Here is a 19,197-nt window from a genome sequence, read left to right as displayed (position 1 = left end):
CCAGTCCCTATTTTAGATATACGCCCAGTCCGTGAATGGGCCTATATCGGGTCAGGAACCAACCCTGGGTAGCGTTTTTGGCTTGAGCCGAGCTCACACGGACGTGCGTTCGTTATGCAGAATAAAAGGCAGGCCCACAATTACTTGAGGTAATTGATTATAATAATACACTAGATACACGATATACACAGGTATAAGGTCAGGCTAAACTATACAACAATGGAATACAACACACAGAATCACCACAGCATATCAGTTACCGGTTTCTTGATTTTCTTGTGACGCAGGGAGAGGATTCTGCGATCGCAGGCACGGTTCTTTGTTACAGGCTGAGGCCTACCACCGCATGGTCAAACTGCTCCTCCCCTTGGTGGCCTCAGCTGGTGCTCAGATGTTCAGCACACCACTCTTGGGTCAAGACTGACTTGTCTCTTGTCTGTCCTGCTATCTTACCTGCCCCGTCCCGCCCACTGCTGGTGAGGTCAGCTGGCTCAGTCTCCACCCTCAGGTCTAACTTCGATCAGAAGCCCAAATTCTATGGAACCCAATAACTTCTTCTGGGATGGTCTCATGATACCCCCAGGGGTTCCCATGGATTCGGGCCGCCGTAACCGACCTTTTGATATCAATTATGATACCATACGGTCCTCAGGAATGGCTCCGCGCTATATCTTGGCTTCCAGAGCACGTACAAACGTCTACCGCGGAGGCTTGTGTGCGCAATGGCTCCGGGACGCCGTGATATTTTTTTATTGGCCCATCCCACGCAACATGCGTGTACTATTCATGTTTCTATATCTTATGCCTCCATGCTTGTGACAGACAAAGAAACTAGTCCTATGGGACAAATGGTCAGGTACAGATAGACGAAGCACCCCCCCCTGCTGGCTGTGTTTCCTCTCGAAGTCTTTGAAGCTCCTAGCATTCAAGTGTTAAGTAGGCTTCTTATCTTACAGCAGCCTGGATGGGGGGAAACTATCTAGTTGACGTTTTAACAGAAGGTCCCAAGGGTGGGGGCTGCTGAAGTGTGGCCATCCCTGGATATGATTTATCATTACCAAGATGGCGGCTACAGGTTCATCACAGCTCCTATGGCTGGCACTGCTGTATGGGGTTTCTATGACTGGCACACTGTTATGGGGCACGTGTGGTTGGTGGCATATTTTGGGGCTCCTATGGCTGGCACTGCTATTTGGCGTTTCTATGACTGCCACACTGTTATGGGGGCACATGTGGTTGGTGGCATATTTTGGGGCTCCTATGGCTGGCACTCCTGTATGGGGTCTCTATGACTGGCACACTGTTATGGGGGCACATGTGGTTGGTGGCATATTTTAGGGCTCCTATGGCTGGAACTCCAGTATGGGGGTCTCTATGACTGGCACACTGTTATGGGGGCACGTGTTGGTGGCATATTTTGGGGCTCCTATGGCTGGCACTGCTGTATGGGGTTTCTATGACTGGCACACTGTTATGGGGCACGTGTGGTTGGTGGCACATTTTGGGGCTCCTATGGCTGGCACTCCTGTATGGGGGTCTCTATGACTGGCACACTGTTATGGGGGCACATGTGGTTGGTGGCATATTTTGGGGCTCTTATGGTTGGCACTGCTGTATGGGGTTTCTATGACTGGCACACTGTTATGGGGCACGTGTGGTTGGTGCCATATTTTGGGGCTCCTATGGCTGGCACTCCTGTATGGGGTCTCTATGACTGGCACACTGTTATGGGGCACGTGTGGTTGGTGGCATATTTTGGGGCTCCTATGGCTGGCACTGCTGTATGGGGTTTCTATGACTGGCACACTGTTATGGGGCACGTGTGGTTGGTGCCATATTTTGGGGCTCCTATGGCTGGCACTCCTGTATGGGGTCTCTATGACTGGCACACTGTTATGGGGCACGTGTGGTTGGTGGCATATTTTGGGGCTCCTATGGCTGGCACTGCCATATGGGGTCTATATGTTTACTGTTGTGGGGGCTCCCTTGGACACACATTATTTTAGGGCATCTCTGACTGACACTTATTTGGGAGTTAATCTCCTGCATTTATAGAGTGGCCCCCGAAGAACTGGCGGCCTGAAGCACGGGTACATGGATGATGGCAGCGTCCGGGCACGGCTCTGATTGTACGGCTGGGGCTACATGGTCACGTAATGCAGGTGAACAGCGACCACGACAAGCAGGTCGCAGAATATCCGCCTGACCCTGGCGTGCATGACGCAGATGTCGTTCCCTGCGGGTCACATTACGACCCCATTCGCCCGCACAACCGTGTGGCCCCAGCCTAAAGAGTAATTCACATGCAGCTTTTTTCTGCAGGAATTCATGTGACTGCGGTTTGCAGACACTCCATGCACTTGCTGCAGAAACCTCCTCATTCACATGAAGGATCACTCCTGCAAATGATCAGCAGCAAGTGAGGACCACAAGGCGCTGATATCCTGCTCAGTCTCTGCGACAGCGTCCAGCTGGTTACCATAGAGACCGTTCCTTCCCCGCGCACTGATTGGTCAGAACTCCCCGCAGGACGAGCCGCCGAACCAATCACGTATCGTTCAATGCGCGATCAGCGCTGTCCAATGACTGCGCACTAAATCCTGCGTCATGATGTCACCGGAAATGCAGGCGGAGTTTGTTGCCGGAAGCGAAGGCACCGGCGGGGAAATGGCGCCGAGCTCGAAATCAGACCGGAGCAGCGGAAGCCGGAAATGGGGCCCGAGGGACCATATTATCCGGCAGCTGGACCGAGTGAGGGTAAGAATTGCCCTGGGCGGGCGACTGACCAGCGATGTGACCGGAGGGGAATAACGGGAGGAGGAGTGAGAGAACCAGAGGGGAATATCGGGAGGAGGAGAGAGATGGGACGGGAGGAGGAGAGAGAGGGAGGACTGGAGGGGAATAACTGAAGGAGGAGTGAGAGGACCTGAGGGGAATAACGGAGGGAGGCGAGAGAGGAAGACCGGAGAGGAATAACTGGAGGAGGAGAGAGAGGGATGACCGGAGAGGAATAACGGGAGGAGGAGAGAGAGGGATGACCGGAGAGGAATAACTGGAGGAGGAGAGAGAGAGAGAGGACCGGAGAGGAATAACTGGAGGAGGAGAGAGAGAGAGGACTGGAGAGGAATAACGGGAGGAGGAGAGAGAGGGATGACCGGAGAGGAATAACGGAAGGAGGAGAGAGAGGGACGACCGGAGAGGAATAACGGAAGGAGGAGAGAGAGGGATGACCGGAGAGGAATAACGGGAGGAGAAGAGAGAGGGATGACCGGAGAGGAATAACTGGAGGAGGAGAGAGAGAGAGGACCGGAGAGGAATAACTGGAGGAGAGAGAGAGAGGACTGGAGAGGAATAACTGGAGGAGGAGAGAGAGGGATGACCGGAGAGGAATAACGGGAGGAGGAGAGAGAGGGATGACCGGAGAGGAATAACTGGAGGAGGAGAGAGAGAGAGGACCGGAGAGGAATAACTGGAGGAGGAGAGAGAGGGATGACAGGAGAGGAATAACTGGAGGAGGAGAGAGAGGGATGACCGGAGAGGAATAACGGGAGGAGGAGAGAGAGGGATGACCGGAGAGGAATAACGGGAGGAGAAGAGAGAGAGGGATGACCGGAGAGGAATAACGGGAGGAGGAGAGAGAGAGAGAGGACCGGAGAGGAATAACTGGAGGAGGAGAGAGAGGACCGGAGAGGAATAACTGGAGGAGGAGAGAGAGAGGACCGGAGAGGAATAACGGAAGGAGGAGAGAGAGGGACGACCGGAGAGGAATAACGGAAGGAGGAGAGAGAGGGATGACCGGAGAGGAATAACGGGAGGAGGAGAGAGAGGGATGACCGGAGAGGAATAACGGAAGGAGGAGAGAGAGGGATGACCGGAGAGGAATAACGGGAGGAGGAGAGAGAGGGATGACCGGAGAGGAATAACTGGAGGAGGAGAGAGAGAGAGGACTGGAGAGGAATAACGGGAGGAGGAGAGAGAGGGATGACCGGAGAGGAATAACGGGAGGAGAAGAGAGAGGGATGACCGGAGAGTAATAACGGGAGGAGGAGAGAGAGAGGACCGGAGAGGAATAACTGGAGGAGGAGAGAGAGGACCGGAGAGGAATAACTGGAGGAGGAGAGAGAGAGGACCGGAGAGGAATAACGGAAGGAGGAGAGAGAGGGACGACCGGAGAGGAATAACGGAAGGAGGAGAGAGAGGGATGACCGGAGAGGAATAACGGGAGGAGAAGAGAGAGGGATGACCGGAGAGGAATAACGGGAGGAGAAGAGAGAGGGATGACCGGAGAGGAATAACGGGAGGAGGAGATAGAGGGATGACCGGAGAGGAATAACGGGAGGAGGAGAGAGAGGGATGACCGGAGAGGAATAACGGGAGGAGGAGAGAGAGGGATGACCGGAGAGGAATAACTGGAGGAGGAGAGAGAGGGATGACCGGAGAGGAATAACTGGAGGAGGAGAGAGAGAGGACCGGAGAGGAATAACGGAAGGAGGCGAGAGAGGAAGACCGGAGAGGAATAACTGGAGGAGGAGAGAGAGAGGACCGGAGAGGAATAACGGAAGGAGGAGAGAGAGGGATGACCGGAGAGGAATAACGGAAGGAGGAGAGAGAGGGATGACCGGAGAGGAATAACGGAAGGAGGAGAGAGAGGGATGACCGGAGAGGAATAACGGAAGGAGGAGAGAGAGGGATGACCGGAGAGGAATAACGGAAGGAGGAGAGAGAGGGATGACCGGAGAGGAATAACGGAAGGAGGAGAGAGAGGGATGACCGGAGAGGAATAACGGAAGGAGGAGAGAGAGGGATGACCGGAGAGGAATAACGGGAGGAGGAGAGAGAGAGGACCGGAGAGGAATAACGGGAGGAGGAGAGAGAGGGATGACCGGAGAGGAATAACGGGAGGAGGAGAGAGAGAGGACCGGAGAGGAATAACGGAAGGAGGAGAGAAAGGGATGACCGGAGAGGAATAACTGGAGGAGGAGAGAGAGGACCGGAGAGGAATAACTGGAGGAGGAGAGAGAGGACCGGAGAGGAATAACTGGAGGAGGAGAGAGAGGACCTGAGGGGAATAACGGGGGGAGGCGAGAGAGGAAGACCAGAGAGGAACAACTGGAGGAGGAGAGAGAGAGGACCGGAGAGGAATAACGGGAGGAGGAGAGAGAGGGATGACCGGAGAGGAATAACTGGAGGAGGAGAGAGAGGACCGGAGAGGAATAACTGGAGGAGGAGAGAGAGGGATGACCGGAGAGGAATAACGGGAGGAGGTGAGAGAGGGATGACCGGAGAGGAATAACGGGAGGAGGGGAGAGAGAGAGGACCGGAGGGGAATAACGGGGGGAGGCGAGAGAGGAAGACCGAAGAGGAATACCTGAAGGGGGAGGCGAGAGAGGAAGACCGGAGAGGAATACCTGAAGGAGGAGGAGAGAGGGATGACCGGAGAGGAATAACTGGAGGAGGAGAGAGAGGGATGACCGGAGAGGAATAACTGGAGGAGGAGAGAGAGGGATGACCGGAGAGGAATAACGGGAGGAGGAGAGAGAGGGATGACCGGAGAGGAATAACGGGAGGAGGAGAGAGAGGGATGACCGGAGAGGAATAACGGGAGGAGGAGAGAGAGGGATGACCGGAGAGGAATAACTGGAGGAGGAGAGAGAGGGATGACCGGAGAGGAATAACTGGAGGAGGAGAGAGAGGGATGACCGGAGAGGAATAACTGGAGGAGGAGAGAGAGGGATGACCGGAGAGGAATAACGGGAGGAGGAGAGAGAGGGATGACCGGAGAGGAATAACGGGAGGAGGGGAGAGAGAGGACCGGAGGGGAATAACGGGGGGAGGCGAGAGAGGAAGACCGGAGAGGAATAACTGGAGGAGGAGAGAGAGAGGACCGGAGAGGAATAACTGGAGGAGGAGAGAGAGGGATGACCGGAGAGGAATAACTGGAGGAGGAGAGAGAGGGATGACCGGAGAGGAATAACTGGAGGAGGAGAGAGAGGGATGACCGGAGAGGAATAACTGGAGGAGGAGAGAGAGGGATGACCGGAGAGGAATAACTGGAGGAGGAGAGAGAGGGATGACCGGAGAGGAATAACTGGAGGAGGAGAGAGAGGGATGACCGGAGAGGAATAACTGGAGGAGGAGAGAGAGGGATGACCGGAGAGGAATAACTGGAGGAGGAGAGAGAGGGATGACCGGAGAGGAATAACTGGAGGAGGAGAGAGAGGGATGACCGGAGAGGAATAACTGGAGGAGGAGAGAGAGGGATGACCGGAGAGGAATAACTGGAGGAGGAGAGAGAGGGATGACCGGAGAGGAATAACTGGAGGAGGAGAGAGAGGGATGACCGGAGAGGAATAACTGGAGGAGGAGAGAGAGGGATGACCGGAGAGGAATAACTGGAGGAGGAGAGAGAGGGATGACCGGAGAGGAATAACTGGAGGAGGAGAGAGAGGGATGACCGGAGAGGAATAACTGGAGGAGGAGAGAGAGGGATGACCGGAGAGGAATAACTGGAGGAGGAGAGAGAGGGATGACCGGAGAGGAATAACTGGAGGAGGAGAGAGAGGGATGACCGGAGAGGAATAACTGGAGGAGGAGAGAGAGGGATGACCGGAGAGGAATAACTGGAGGAGGAGAGAGAGGGATGACCGGAGAGGAATAACTGGAGGAGGAGAGAGAGGGATGACCGGAGAGGAATAACTGGAGGAGGAGAGAGAGGGATGACCGGAGAGGAATAACTGGAGGAGGAGAGAGAGGGATGACCGGAGAGGAATAACTGGAGGAGGAGAGAGAGGGATGACCGGAGAGGAATAACTGGAGGAGGAGAGAGAGGGATGACCGGAGAGGAATAACTGGAGGAGGAGAGAGAGGGATGACCGGAGAGGAATAACTGGAGGAGGAGAGAGAGGGATGACCGGAGAGGAATAACTGGAGGAGGAGAGAGAGGGATGACCGGAGAGGAATAACTGGAGGAGGAGAGAGAGGGATGACCGGAGAGGAATAACTGGAGGAGGAGAGAGAGGGATGACCGGAGAGGAATAACTGGAGGAGGAGAGAGAGGGATGACCGGAGAGGAATAACTGGAGGAGGAGAGAGAGGGATGACCGGAGAGGAATAACTGGAGGAGGAGAGAGAGGGATGACCGGAGAGGAATAACTGGAGGAGGAGAGAGAGGGATGACCGGAGAGGAATAACTGGAGGAGGAGAGAGAGGGATGACCGGAGAGGAATAACTGGAGGAGGAGAGAGAGGGATGACCGGAGAGGAATAACTGGAGGAGGAGAGAGAGGGATGACCGGAGAGGAATAACTGGAGGAGGAGAGAGAGGGATGACCGGAGAGGAATAACTGGAGGAGGAGAGAGAGGGATGACCGGAGAGGAATAACTGGAGGAGGAGAGAGAGGGATGACCGGAGAGGAATAACTGGAGGAGGAGAGAGAGGGATGACCGGAGAGGAATAACTGGAGGAGGAGAGAGAGGGATGACCGGAGAGGAATAACTGGAGGAGGAGAGAGAGGGATGACCGGAGAGGAATAACTGGAGGAGGAGAGAGAGGGATGACCGGAGAGGAATAACTGGAGGAGGAGAGAGAGGGATGACCGGAGAGGAATAACTGGAGGAGGAGAGAGAGGGATGACCGGAGAGGAATAACTGGAGGAGGAGAGAGAGGGATGACCGGAGAGGAATAACTGGAGGAGGAGAGAGAGGGATGACCGGAGAGGAATAACTGGAGGAGGAGAGAGAGGGATGACCGGAGAGGAATAACTGGAGGAGGAGAGAGAGGGATGACCGGAGAGGAATAACTGGAGGAGGAGAGAGAGGGATGACCGGAGAGGAATAACTGGAGGAGGAGAGAGAGGGATGACCGGAGAGGAATAACTGGAGGAGGAGAGAGAGGGATGACCGGAGAGGAATAACTGGAGGAGGAGAGAGAGGGATGACCGGAGAGGAATAACTGGAGGAGGAGAGAGAGGGATGACCGGAGAGGAATAACTGGAGGAGGAGAGAGAGGGATGACCGGAGAGGAATAACTGGAGGAGGAGAGAGAGGGATGACCGGAGAGGAATAACTGGAGGAGGAGAGAGAGAGGACCGGAGAGGAATAACGGAAGGAGGCGAGAGAGGAAGACCGGAGAGGAATAACTGGAGGAGGAGAGAGAGAGGACCGGAGAGGAATAACGGAAGGAGGAGAGAGAGGGATGACCGGAGAGGAATAACGGAAGGAGGAGAGAGAGGGATGACCGGAGAGGAATAACGGAAGGAGGAGAGAGAGGGATGACCGGAGAGGAATAACGGAAGGAGGAGAGAGAGGGATGACCGGAGAGGAATAACGGAAGGAGGAGAGAGAGGGATGACCGGAGAGGAATAACGGAAGGAGGAGAGAGAGGGATGACCGGAGAGGAATAACGGAAGGAGGAGAGAGAGGGATGACCGGAGAGGAATAACGGGAGGAGGAGAGAGAGAGGACCGGAGAGGAATAACGGGAGGAGGAGAGAGAGGGATGACCGGAGAGGAATAACGGGAGGAGGAGAGAGAGAGGACCGGAGAGGAATAACGGAAGGAGGAGAGAAAGGGATGACCGGAGAGGAATAACTGGAGGAGGAGAGAGAGGACCGGAGAGGAATAACTGGAGGAGGAGAGAGAGGACCGGAGAGGAATAACTGGAGGAGGAGAGAGAGGACCTGAGGGGAATAACGGGGGGAGGCGAGAGAGGAAGACCAGAGAGGAACAACTGGAGGAGGAGAGAGAGAGGACCGGAGAGGAATAACGGGAGGAGGAGAGAGAGGGATGACCGGAGAGGAATAACTGGAGGAGGAGAGAGAGGACCGGAGAGGAATAACTGGAGGAGGAGAGAGAGGGATGACCGGAGAGGAATAACGGGAGGAGGTGAGAGAGGGATGACCGGAGAGGAATAACGGGAGGAGGGGAGAGAGAGAGGACCGGAGGGGAATAACGGGGGGAGGCGAGAGAGGAAGACCGAAGAGGAATACCTGAAGGGGGAGGCGAGAGAGGAAGACCGGAGAGGAATAACTGGAGGAGGAGAGAGAGGGATGACCGGAGAGGAATAACGGGAGGAGGAGAGAGAGGGATGACCGGAGAGGAATAACGGGAGGAGGAGAGAGAGGGATGACCGGAGAGGAATAACTGGAGGAGGAGAGAGAGGGATGACCGGAGAGGAATAACTGGAGGAGGAGAGAGAGGGATGACCGGAGAGGAATAACTGGAGGAGGAGAGAGAGGGATGACCGGAGAGGAATAACGGGAGGAGGAGAGAGAGGGATGACCGGAGAGGAATAACGGGAGGAGGGGAGAGAGAGGACCGGAGGGGAATAACGGGGGGAGGCGAGAGAGGAAGACCGGAGAGGAATAACTGGAGGAGGAGAGAGAGAGGACCGGAGAGGAATAACTGGAGGAGGAGAGAGAGGGATGACCGGAGAGGAATAACTGGAGGAGGAGAGAGAGGGATGACCGGAGAGGAATAACTGGAGGAGGAGAGAGAGGGATGACCGGAGAGGAATAACTGGAGGAGGAGAGAGAGGGATGACCGGAGAGGAATAACTGGAGGAGGAGAGAGAGGGATGACCGGAGAGGAATAACTGGAGGAGGAGAGAGAGGGATGACCGGAGAGGAATAACTGGAGGAGGAGAGAGAGGGATGACCGGAGAGGAATAACTGGAGGAGGAGAGAGGGATGACCGGAGAGGAATAACTGGAGGAGGAGAGAGAGGGATGACCGGAGAGGAATAACTGGAGGAGGAGAGAGAGGGATGACCGGAGAGGAATAACTGGAGGAGGAGAGAGAGGGATGACCGGAGAGGAATAACTGGAGGAGGAGAGAGAGGGATGACCGGAGAGGAATAACTGGAGGAGGAGAGAGAGGGATGACCGGAGAGGAATAACTGGAGGAGGAGAGAGAGGGATGACCGGAGAGGAATAACTGGAGGAGGAGAGAGAGGGATGACCGGAGAGGAATAACTGGAGGAGGAGAGAGAGGGATGACCGGAGAGGAATAACTGGAGGAGGAGAGAGAGGGATGACCGGAGAGGAATAACTGGAGGAGGAGAGAGAGGGATGACCGGAGAGGAATAACTGGAGGAGGAGAGAGAGGGATGACCGGAGAGGAATAACTGGAGGAGGAGAGAGAGGGATGACCGGAGAGGAATAACTGGAGGAGGAGAGAGAGGGATGACCGGAGAGGAATAACTGGAGGAGGAGAGAGAGGGATGACCGGAGAGGAATAACTGGAGGAGGAGAGAGAGGGATGACCGGAGAGGAATAACTGGAGGAGGAGAGAGAGGGATGACCGGAGAGGAATAACTGGAGGAGGAGAGAGAGGGATGACCGGAGAGGAATAACTGGAGGAGGAGAGAGAGGGATGACCGGAGAGGAATAACTGGAGGAGGAGAGAGAGGGATGACCGGAGAGGAATAACTGGAGGAGGAGAGAGAGGGATGACCGGAGAGGAATAACTGGAGGAGGAGAGAGAGGGATGACCGGAGAGGAATAACTGGAGGAGGAGAGAGAGGGATGACCGGAGAGGAATAACTGGAGGAGGAGAGAGAGGGATGACCGGAGAGGAATAACTGGAGGAGGAGAGAGAGGGATGACCGGAGAGGAATAACTGGAGGAGGAGAGAGAGGGATGACCGGAGAGGAATAACTGGAGGAGGAGAGAGAGGGATGACCGGAGAGGAATAACTGGAGGAGGAGAGAGAGGGATGACCGGAGAGGAATAACTGGAGGAGGAGAGAGAGGGATGACCGGAGAGGAATAACTGGAGGAGGAGAGAGAGGGATGACCGGAGAGGAATAACTGGAGGAGGAGAGAGAGGGATGACCGGAGAGGAATAACTGGAGGAGGAGAGAGAGGGATGACCGGAGAGGAATAACTGGAGGAGGAGAGAGAGGGATGACCGGAGAGGAATAACTGGAGGAGGAGAGAGAGGGATGACCGGAGAGGAATAACTGGAGGAGGAGAGAGAGGGATGACCGGAGAGGAATAACTGGAGGAGGAGAGAGAGGGATGACCGGAGAGGAATAACTGGAGGAGGAGAGAGAGGGATGACCGGAGAGGAATAACTGGAGGAGGAGAGAGAGGGATGACCGGAGAGGAATAACTGGAGGAGGAGAGAGAGGGATGACCGGAGAGGAATAACTGGAGGAGGAGAGAGAGGGATGACCGGAGAGGAATAACTGGAGGAGGAGAGAGAGGGATGACCGGAGAGGAATAACTGGAGGAGGAGAGAGAGGGATGACCGGAGAGGAATAACTGGAGGAGGAGAGAGAGGGATGACCGGAGAGGAATAACTGGAGGAGGAGAGAGAGGGATGACCGGAGAGGAATAACTGGAGGAGGAGAGAGAGGGATGACCGGAGAGGAATAACTGGAGGAGGAGAGAGAGGGATGACCGGAGAGGAATAACTGGAGGAGGAGAGAGAGGGATGACCGGAGAGGAATAACTGGAGGAGGAGAGAGAGGGATGACCGGAGAGGAATAACTGGAGGAGGAGAGAGAGGGATGACCGGAGAGGAATAACTGGAGGAGGAGAGAGAGGGATGACCGGAGAGGAATAACTGGAGGAGGAGAGAGAGGGATGACCGGAGAGGAATAACTGGAGGAGGAGAGAGAGGGATGACCGGAGAGGAATAACTGGAGGAGGAGAGAGAGGGATGACCGGAGAGGAATAACTGGAGGAGGAGAGAGAGGGATGACCGGAGAGGAATAACTGGAGGAGGAGAGAGAGGGATGACCGGAGAGGAATAACTGGAGGAGGAGAGAGAGGGATGACCGGAGAGGAATAACTGGAGGAGGAGAGAGAGGGATGACCGGAGAGGAATAACTGGAGGAGGAGAGAGAGGGATGACCGGAGAGGAATAACTGGAGGAGGAGAGAGAGGGATGACCGGAGAGGAATAACTGGAGGAGGAGAGAGAGGGATGACCGGAGAGGAATAACTGGAGGAGGAGAGAGAGGGATGACCGGAGAGGAATAACTGGAGGAGGAGAGAGAGGGATGACCGGAGAGGAATAACTGGAGGAGGAGAGAGAGGGATGACCGGAGGGGAATAACTGGAGGAGGAGAGAGAGGGATGACCGGAGGGGAATAACTGGAGGAGAGAGAGAGAGGATCGGAGGGGAATAACGGGAGGAGGAGAGAGAGAGATGACCGGAGGGGAATAACGGGAGAAGGAGAGAGAGAGGACTGGAGGGGAATAACGGGAGGAGGAGAGAGAGAGGACCGGAGAGGAATAACGGGAGGAGGAGAGGGATAACGGGAGGAGGATAGAGGACCAGAAAAGAATAACTGGAGGAGGAGGAGAGAGGACTGGAGGGGAATAATGGGAGGAGGAAAGAGGACTGGAGGGGAATAACGGGAGGAGGATAGAGGACCAGAGAAGAATAACGGGAGGAGGAGAGAGGGGACCGGAGGGGAATAACGGGAGGAGGAGAGAGGGGACCGGAGGGGAATAACGGGAGGAGGAGAGAGAGAGAGGGGACCAGAGGGGAATAACGGGAGGAGGAGAGGGATAACGGGAGGAGGATAGAGGACCAGAGAAGAATAATGGAGGGAGCATAGAGGGGACCGGAGAGGAATAATGGGAAGTGGTCTAGTGATGCAGGTTGACACCTGGGGTATAATCAATCACATATCAGAATTGGTCTCTTATAATCCCGGTTTCATCCTCATCTGCACTCCCATTTCTGAGCGGTCTCGGAGCAGTATAGCCCCTCTGATAACGATCAGAGCTGAACACTCACATCCACCCTCCATCTCTCATGGTCTCCTGAACGCTTCACATCTGGCTGAGATCATGACAGAGAGAAGGATTTGTTGTAGGTGGTAAAGGGGCACATTGTTATGTGGTCTGGGGATGTCCACGCTGGATAACCCCTCTGAGTTTTCTCTACAATGTGCTGAAAAAAAATATCCTTCAGAGCGCTTCTGTCTAATATAGAAAAGGCTGACACATTGGACCAAAATAATTTAAATATTGTTTTCCAGATTACAGGACAACTTTCCCCTCGGTTGTTCCGGAAGTTGCCCCCTCGTCTGTGTGTGTCCCTGCGCAACATCGTGGATGAGGAGTTCCTGAGAAAGGGGTAATTATTTTTCACTTGGGCTGTTTTTTACCTGTCAGGTTTTGCTTATCTTTTTTTTTGCCCCCATGGGAGCGGCTCATGACTGACCATTTTGCTGTTCCTTGGATCCCTGTGTCATGCTCCATCCCCCTTATCCCTGCAGTAGGCATAATACAATATCAGTTAACTCTAGTTGCATTGACTACGTTGCTTATGATAGAGAAAGCAGAGCTGCAGTAAAAAGTATGGCAGATAAAGCAGCCACAGCCTTGGAGTGAGATGGGTCAGGCTTTGGACTTTAGACCACCTCAGACTCCTATAGACCATGCAGCTAGGATGGGAGCCATTAATTCTAGCTAAAAGCTGCAAAGCGGTGGACAGTAGAAAGTATTGAATGCTTTATTTTACTGTGAAGTGTTGCTGCTTTTATGGTTTTTCAGTCATTATATGTGTTTTTCCTCCAGTCACGTCTTCCTGGGGTTCTCTAAATGCGGCCGCTTTGTGTTATCCTACACCAGCGACGTGTTAGATGATGATTTCTCCTTTTATTCCTATCACCTCTATTGGTGGCAATTCCAAGTACACAGCAAACTGCGCCTGGTGAGTCCTCGGTGCCGTCTGTGTGCTGACCCAGTACCGTCCTATATGCAGAGCATCCATCCACGACCCCTTATATCTCCGCTCCTAGGTGCGGCAAGTCCGGCTCTTCCAGGACGAGGAGATTTATAGTGACTTGTACCTGACCGTATGCGAGTGGCCGAGCGACAGCTCTAAAGTCATCGTGTTTGGCTTCAAGTAAGTCCTAAATTAAGCAGTCAGATCAAAAGGGGACTCATTTTCCAAATTGCCTAGGTTACAGGCCACCTCTGCAGTATTTCAACAGGGGCCCATCTCCCAGGCAAGAAGCTCAGCGCTTATGGGTGGTGTATGTATCTACACTCCTCCAATGCAGCGGAGGCAAAGCTTCCTCACATCGCAGAACTGCACAGCTCACTGCTATCGGCGCAACTGTGCCGTTGGTCCGAACTGTCAATCATTCAGGAACACGCTGCCCCCCAGGAAACTGAATGGCAGGGGAGCGCTGTGCTGCTGCTCAACAACCTCTTAAATGGGTTAAATATATAAGAGGTCTGAACGTCACCATATATTCTGCACTCTTTCCCAGCACATCTGGTAACGGTATGTTAATGAACATGATGAGCGACGAGAACCACAGAGACATTTATATCAGCACGGTGTCTGCGCCCCCAACGTCCCCCTGCACCGACTGCAGAGAGTCCCCAAAAGGTACTGGCCAGATACGAGGGAGCGGAGCTGTAGATTGTGACTGATATTCCAGTATATAACGCAGAGTTTATTTCCAGGCCCATGTCTCCTGCACAGCTTCATGCTCCACACGAAGTATCAGGTGGTTTACCCTTTCCCTACGTTTCAGCCGGCATTTCAGCTGAAGAAGGACCACGTGGTTCTGCTGAACACCAGCTTCTCCCTGGTGGCCTGTGCAGTATCCGTGCACCCTGCAGGTAACTCACCCGACTCCTTTCTGGCTGCTGTAATGCACTTATTTTGGGGGCCACTTCATGACTAATAATTATTTATTTTTATTTAAGGTGATAAAGAATCCAATCAAATTTTGTACAGCAAACAAAGCCAACACCATGCCCGTACCACCTGCGCCTTGTCTTTCAGCCCTAGTGTCTCTTCCTCCGGCGGGCACTCTCCTCTTCCCTCTGAACCCTGCTCCCCCACCCCTCCGGGAACTCCTCCAGCCGTCACCCGGGCCCGGGAATTTGTGGCCGGTATATTCCGCCGAGCCCGGGAGGCATCTGGACTGGAGGCTGAAGACAAAGGAGAACGGCCTGGACCAAGCAAACAAAGCCCTTCACAGCCCTCTGACCCAGATTCTCCTACATGGCACCGCACTGTTAATGAAGGGCACCCAAGGGCCAGCGGTCACACAGAGGAGCCCAGCTACGTAAACTACACACAGTTACGCTACGTCCTGGGAGAGGTGACCGAGACGGACCAAGAGAGCGGTGAGGGCTTTGTGGAGGGGAGCGAGTCCTGCCGACGCACGGCGGTGGAGGGGAGCGAGACCTGCCGACGCACGGCGGTGGAGGGGAGCGAGACCTGCCGACGCACGGCAGTGGAGGGGAGCGAGACCTGCCGACGCACGGCGGTGGAGGGGAGCGAGACCTGCCGACGCACGGCGGTGGAGGGGAGCGAGACCTGCCGGCGTGCGGCGGTGGAGGGGGGGCGAGACCTGCCGGCGCGTGGAGGGGGGGGCGAGACCTGCCGGCGCGTGGAGGGGGGGGGCGAGACCTGCCGGCGCGTGGCGGTGGAGGGGGGGGGCGAGACCTGCCGGCGCGCGGCGGTGGAGGGGGGGGGGGGGCGAGACCTGCTGGCGCGCGGCGGTGGAGGGGGGGGGGGCGAGACCTGCCGGCGCGCGGCGGTGGAGGGGAGCGAGACCTGCCGGCGCGCGGCGGAGGATGGGCACATTTTAACCTTTTCGTTCTTTGTAGAATATGAAGATGACAAGATCTCACTCCCGTTCCTGGTCACTGATCTGAAGGGGCAGCACCTGAAACCGCTGAATGATAAGGCTTCTTTCAAGGTACAGACTGTCTCTCCAGGGTCATTTTTACCTTGATGTCTGCCGTCTCTGACCCTCTCACCCTGGTCTTTTGTCACTCAGGGCCAACATCTCACTGTGGAGCAACTCACCCTGGACTTTGAATACGTCATAAATGAAGTGATCCGCCATGACGCCTCGTGGTATCGGCAGTTCTGCTCATTCAGTGATTATGATATCGTTATCCTAGAGGTAAACGTGGTCTCTGAGCATCGATTTACACCTTAACGAGTGATGTGTCCTTCTCAGGCGAGTGTATCTTAGCGCTCTTGTGGATATATCCGCTGGTGGGCATTGTCCACCATTATAGTCTCGGGGCACGGCTGCCTGTGACCGGGTGGGTTCCTGCTGTGAGGAGGGGACTGCTGACAATGTAGTCATCTGCCGTTGATTTCTTACCCTGCAGATGTGTCCTGAGACCAACCAGGTGATAATGAATATTGGCCTCCTGCTGCTCGCCTTCCCGGCTCCACAAGAGGACGCTCAGCTCAGGTGGGTGACATTTAGGAGCTGGGGGGCTGCTCCTCGTCGTACCTCCAGAGCCTCACTCACACACCTGTCCGCTTCATCCCATAGGCCTAAGACTTATCACACAAGCCTAAAAGTAGCCTGGGACCTGCACACCGGCGTGTTCAGCACCCTGAGCGTGGGGGAACTCACAGAGGTGAAGGGGCAGACCAGGTAAATAACCACCCCATTGCACCCGGTTTTGTTTCCTCTGCTGATGTTTTTTGTGGTTTGTTTTTCACCTCTTTGTGTTTCCTCAGCGGCAGCGTATGGAGTTCATACCGGAAGAGCTGCGTGGACACGGTCATGAAGTGGTTGGTCCCAGAAAACAGCGCCCGATATGTGAACCGTATGACAAACGAGGCGCTACATAAAGGTACAGCAGACTCCCCGCCCCTTTATTACAGACTAGTGGGGCCCCTGTTGCTCACGTGTCTCGGTGCTGTTAGAAGCCCACCCATGTAATCTCCTCTTCCCACAGGCTGCTCCCTCAAGGTCTTGGCGGACAGCGTGCGATACACGTGGATTGTGCTGTGACCCGGCCCATCCGGAGATAGGAACTCTACCTCAGCACAAGCGCGTCGGTGCACCGGAAAGAAGAGGCGCTGCAGCAGGACCTTCGTTTTAGTCCTCCTTGTATGCTGCCACCTACTGACGGCTTCTGGAAGACCGCAGCAATGCGTCAGGATCTGAGCTGCTTTTTACATGTAGTGTGAGGAAAGCCACATTCTGGATGAGATAGGTGGGCCGGTGTTATAGTGGCCGGTGGCATCCCCTGCTCTCGCCACAGAGGACATTCTTTCTTTTTCTTTCCCTATATTATCTGTCCAGAAAGGAGCAGAGATATTTTTTTAATGGCATGTGTATGTATATATTACGTATCCCTTTTACGTTATGTCTGTCTCCTTTTGTGAAATAAATTTCTTTTTTCTGTTCACAAGTGTCAGATTTGAACACAAGACTCGCCCCCCCCCCCATGCTTTATTATCCAGGTCCATTCTGTAATAATTATGTGACCCCTAGTTGTGCTTGTCTGATAGATCGGTATCTGTCCTACAGCTCGCCCACTCCCACAGTCAGTGGCTGCCCCTACAAAGCACCGTCCTGAGCCTCTTATAGTCTCAAGATGGATAAATCGCTGCCCAGTTCCTCCCTTCTAAGACTCCTAGCAAGCACTGTCCTGCTGTCAGTGATGTTAGTGGTGCTGGCACTGACCCCACACAGGTTCTGTGTACTGCAGGGTTAGCACTGCTACACAGCACCATCACCCCTGGTCAAGTTCATAAGGTTACATTCACTCAATGGAGGCTGCACTCCATCCATCCATGTAAAACCGTGAGGATCACTGGTCACATCCGCAATGACATCATCATTCAGTTCGCATTGTGCAGATAGCATCTGGCTGAGCCCCGCCTCCTGCACTGTGGATTGTACTGGCCACACCCCATATGAGGTCATCATTCACTGTACTGAGCTCCGCCTCCTGCATTGTGGGCTGTACTGGCCACACCCCATATGAGGTCATCATTCACTGTACTGAGCCCTGCCTCCTGCATTGTGGACTGTACTGGCCACACCCCATATGAGGTCATCATTCACTGTACTGAGCCCCGCCTCCTGCATTGTGGGCAGTACTGGCCACACCCCATATGAGGTCATCATTCACTGTACTGAGCCCCGCCTCCTGCATTGTGGACTGTACTGGCCACACCCCATATGAGGTCATCATTCACTGTACTGAGCCCCGCCTCCTGCATTGTGGACTGTACTGGCCACACCCCATATGAGGTCATCATTCACTGTACTGAGCCCCGCCTCCTGCATTGTGGGCTGTACTGGCCACACCCCATATGAGGTCATCATTCACTGTACTGAGCCCCGCCTCCTGCATTGTGGGCTGTACTGGCCACACCCCATATGAGGTCATTCACTGGTCTGAGCCCCGCCTCCTGCATTGTGGGCTGTACTGGCCACACCCCATATGAGGTCATCATTCACTGGACTGAGCCCCGCCTCCTGCATTGTGGGCAGTACTGGCCACACCCCATATGAGGTCATCATTCACTGCTGAGCCCCGCCTCCTGCATTGTGGGCTGTACTGGCCACACCCCATATGAGGTCATTCACTGGTCTGAGCCCCGCCTCCTGCATTGTGGGCTGTACTGGCCACACCCCATATGAGGTCATCATTCACTGGACTGAGCCCCGCCTCCTGCATTGTGGGCTGTACTGGCCACACCCCATATGAGGTCATTCACTGGTCTGAGCCCCGCCTCCTGCATTGTGGGCTGTACTGGCCACACCCCATATGAGGTCATCATTCACTGTACTGAGCCCCGCCTCCTGCATTGTGGGCTGTACTGGCCACACCCCATATGAGGTCATCATTCACTGTACTGAGCCCCGCCTCCTGCATTGTGGGCTGTACTGGCCACACCCCATATGAGGTCATCATTCACTGTACTGAGCCCTGCCTCCTGCATTGTGGGCTGTACTGGCCACACCCCATATGAGGTCATCATTCACTGGACTGAGCCCCGCCTCCTGCATTGTGGGCAGTACTGGCCACACCCCATATGAGGTCATCATTCACTGCTGAGCCCCGCCTCCTGCATTGTGGGCTGTACTGGCCACACCCCATATGAGGTCATCATTCACTGTACTGAGCCCCGCCTCCTGCATTGTGGGCAGTACTGGCCACACCCCATATGAGGTCATCATTCACTGCTGAGCCCGGCCTCCTGCATTGTGGGCTGTACTGGCCACATCCCATATGAGGTCATTCACTGGTCCGAGCCCCGCCTCCTGCATTGTGGGCTGTACTGGCCACACCCCATATGAGATCATTCACTGTACTGAGCCCCGCCTCCTGCATTGTGGACTGTACTGGCCACACCCCATATGAGGTCATCATTCACTGTACTGAGCCCCGCCTCCTGAATTGTGGGCAGTACTGGCCACACCCCATATGGGGTCATCATTCACTGGA

The 19,197-nt window shown here is 54.8% G+C and overlaps 1 protein-coding gene across 1 annotated transcript; it reads left to right on the top strand.

Annotated features, from left to right (window-relative positions):
- The first annotated feature begins 2,613 nt into the window (after positions 1 to 2,613).
- Positions 2,614 to 17,148, top strand: DCAF15 (DDB1 and CUL4 associated factor 15). The gene is made up of 13 exons (XM_073650968.1): positions 2,614 to 2,757; positions 12,993 to 13,090; positions 13,534 to 13,669; positions 13,758 to 13,864; positions 14,235 to 14,356; positions 14,434 to 14,592; positions 14,680 to 15,105; positions 15,592 to 15,683; positions 15,765 to 15,893; positions 16,108 to 16,193; positions 16,278 to 16,382; positions 16,469 to 16,584; positions 16,690 to 17,148. The coding sequence occupies exons 1-13, from the start codon at positions 2,623 to 2,625 to the stop codon at positions 16,743 to 16,745; spliced, it is 1,767 nt and encodes a 588-aa protein (XP_073507069.1). The 5' UTR covers positions 2,614 to 2,622; the 3' UTR covers positions 16,746 to 17,148.
- Positions 17,149 to 19,197: the final 2,049 nt, after the last annotated feature.

The sequence above is a fragment of the Phyllobates terribilis genome, unplaced genomic scaffold, assembly GCF_046119375.1.
Source record: "Phyllobates terribilis strain yellow unplaced genomic scaffold, ASM4611937v1 Scaffold_11__3_contigs__length_659146591, whole genome shotgun sequence".
Classification (NCBI taxonomy): domain Eukaryota; kingdom Metazoa; phylum Chordata; class Amphibia; order Anura; family Dendrobatidae; genus Phyllobates; species Phyllobates terribilis.
The sequence above is the reverse complement of the archived record's forward strand: the minus strand, read 5'-3'. Positions and strand labels throughout refer to the sequence as shown.

Excerpts from the sequence above, each read along its gene's own strand:
- DCAF15 (XM_073650968.1), top strand. The coding sequence starts at position 2,623 with ATGCAGGCGGAGTTTGTTGCCGGAAGCGAAGGCACCGGCGGGGAAATG. Across the intron at positions 2,758-12,992 it reads GGCAGCTGGACCGAGTGAGG|ATTACAGGACAACTTTCCCC; the intron begins GTAAGAATTGCC and ends ATTGTTTTCCAG. Across the intron at positions 13,865-14,234 it reads GTCATCGTGTTTGGCTTCAA|CACATCTGGTAACGGTATGT; the intron begins GTAAGTCCTAAA and ends ACTCTTTCCCAG.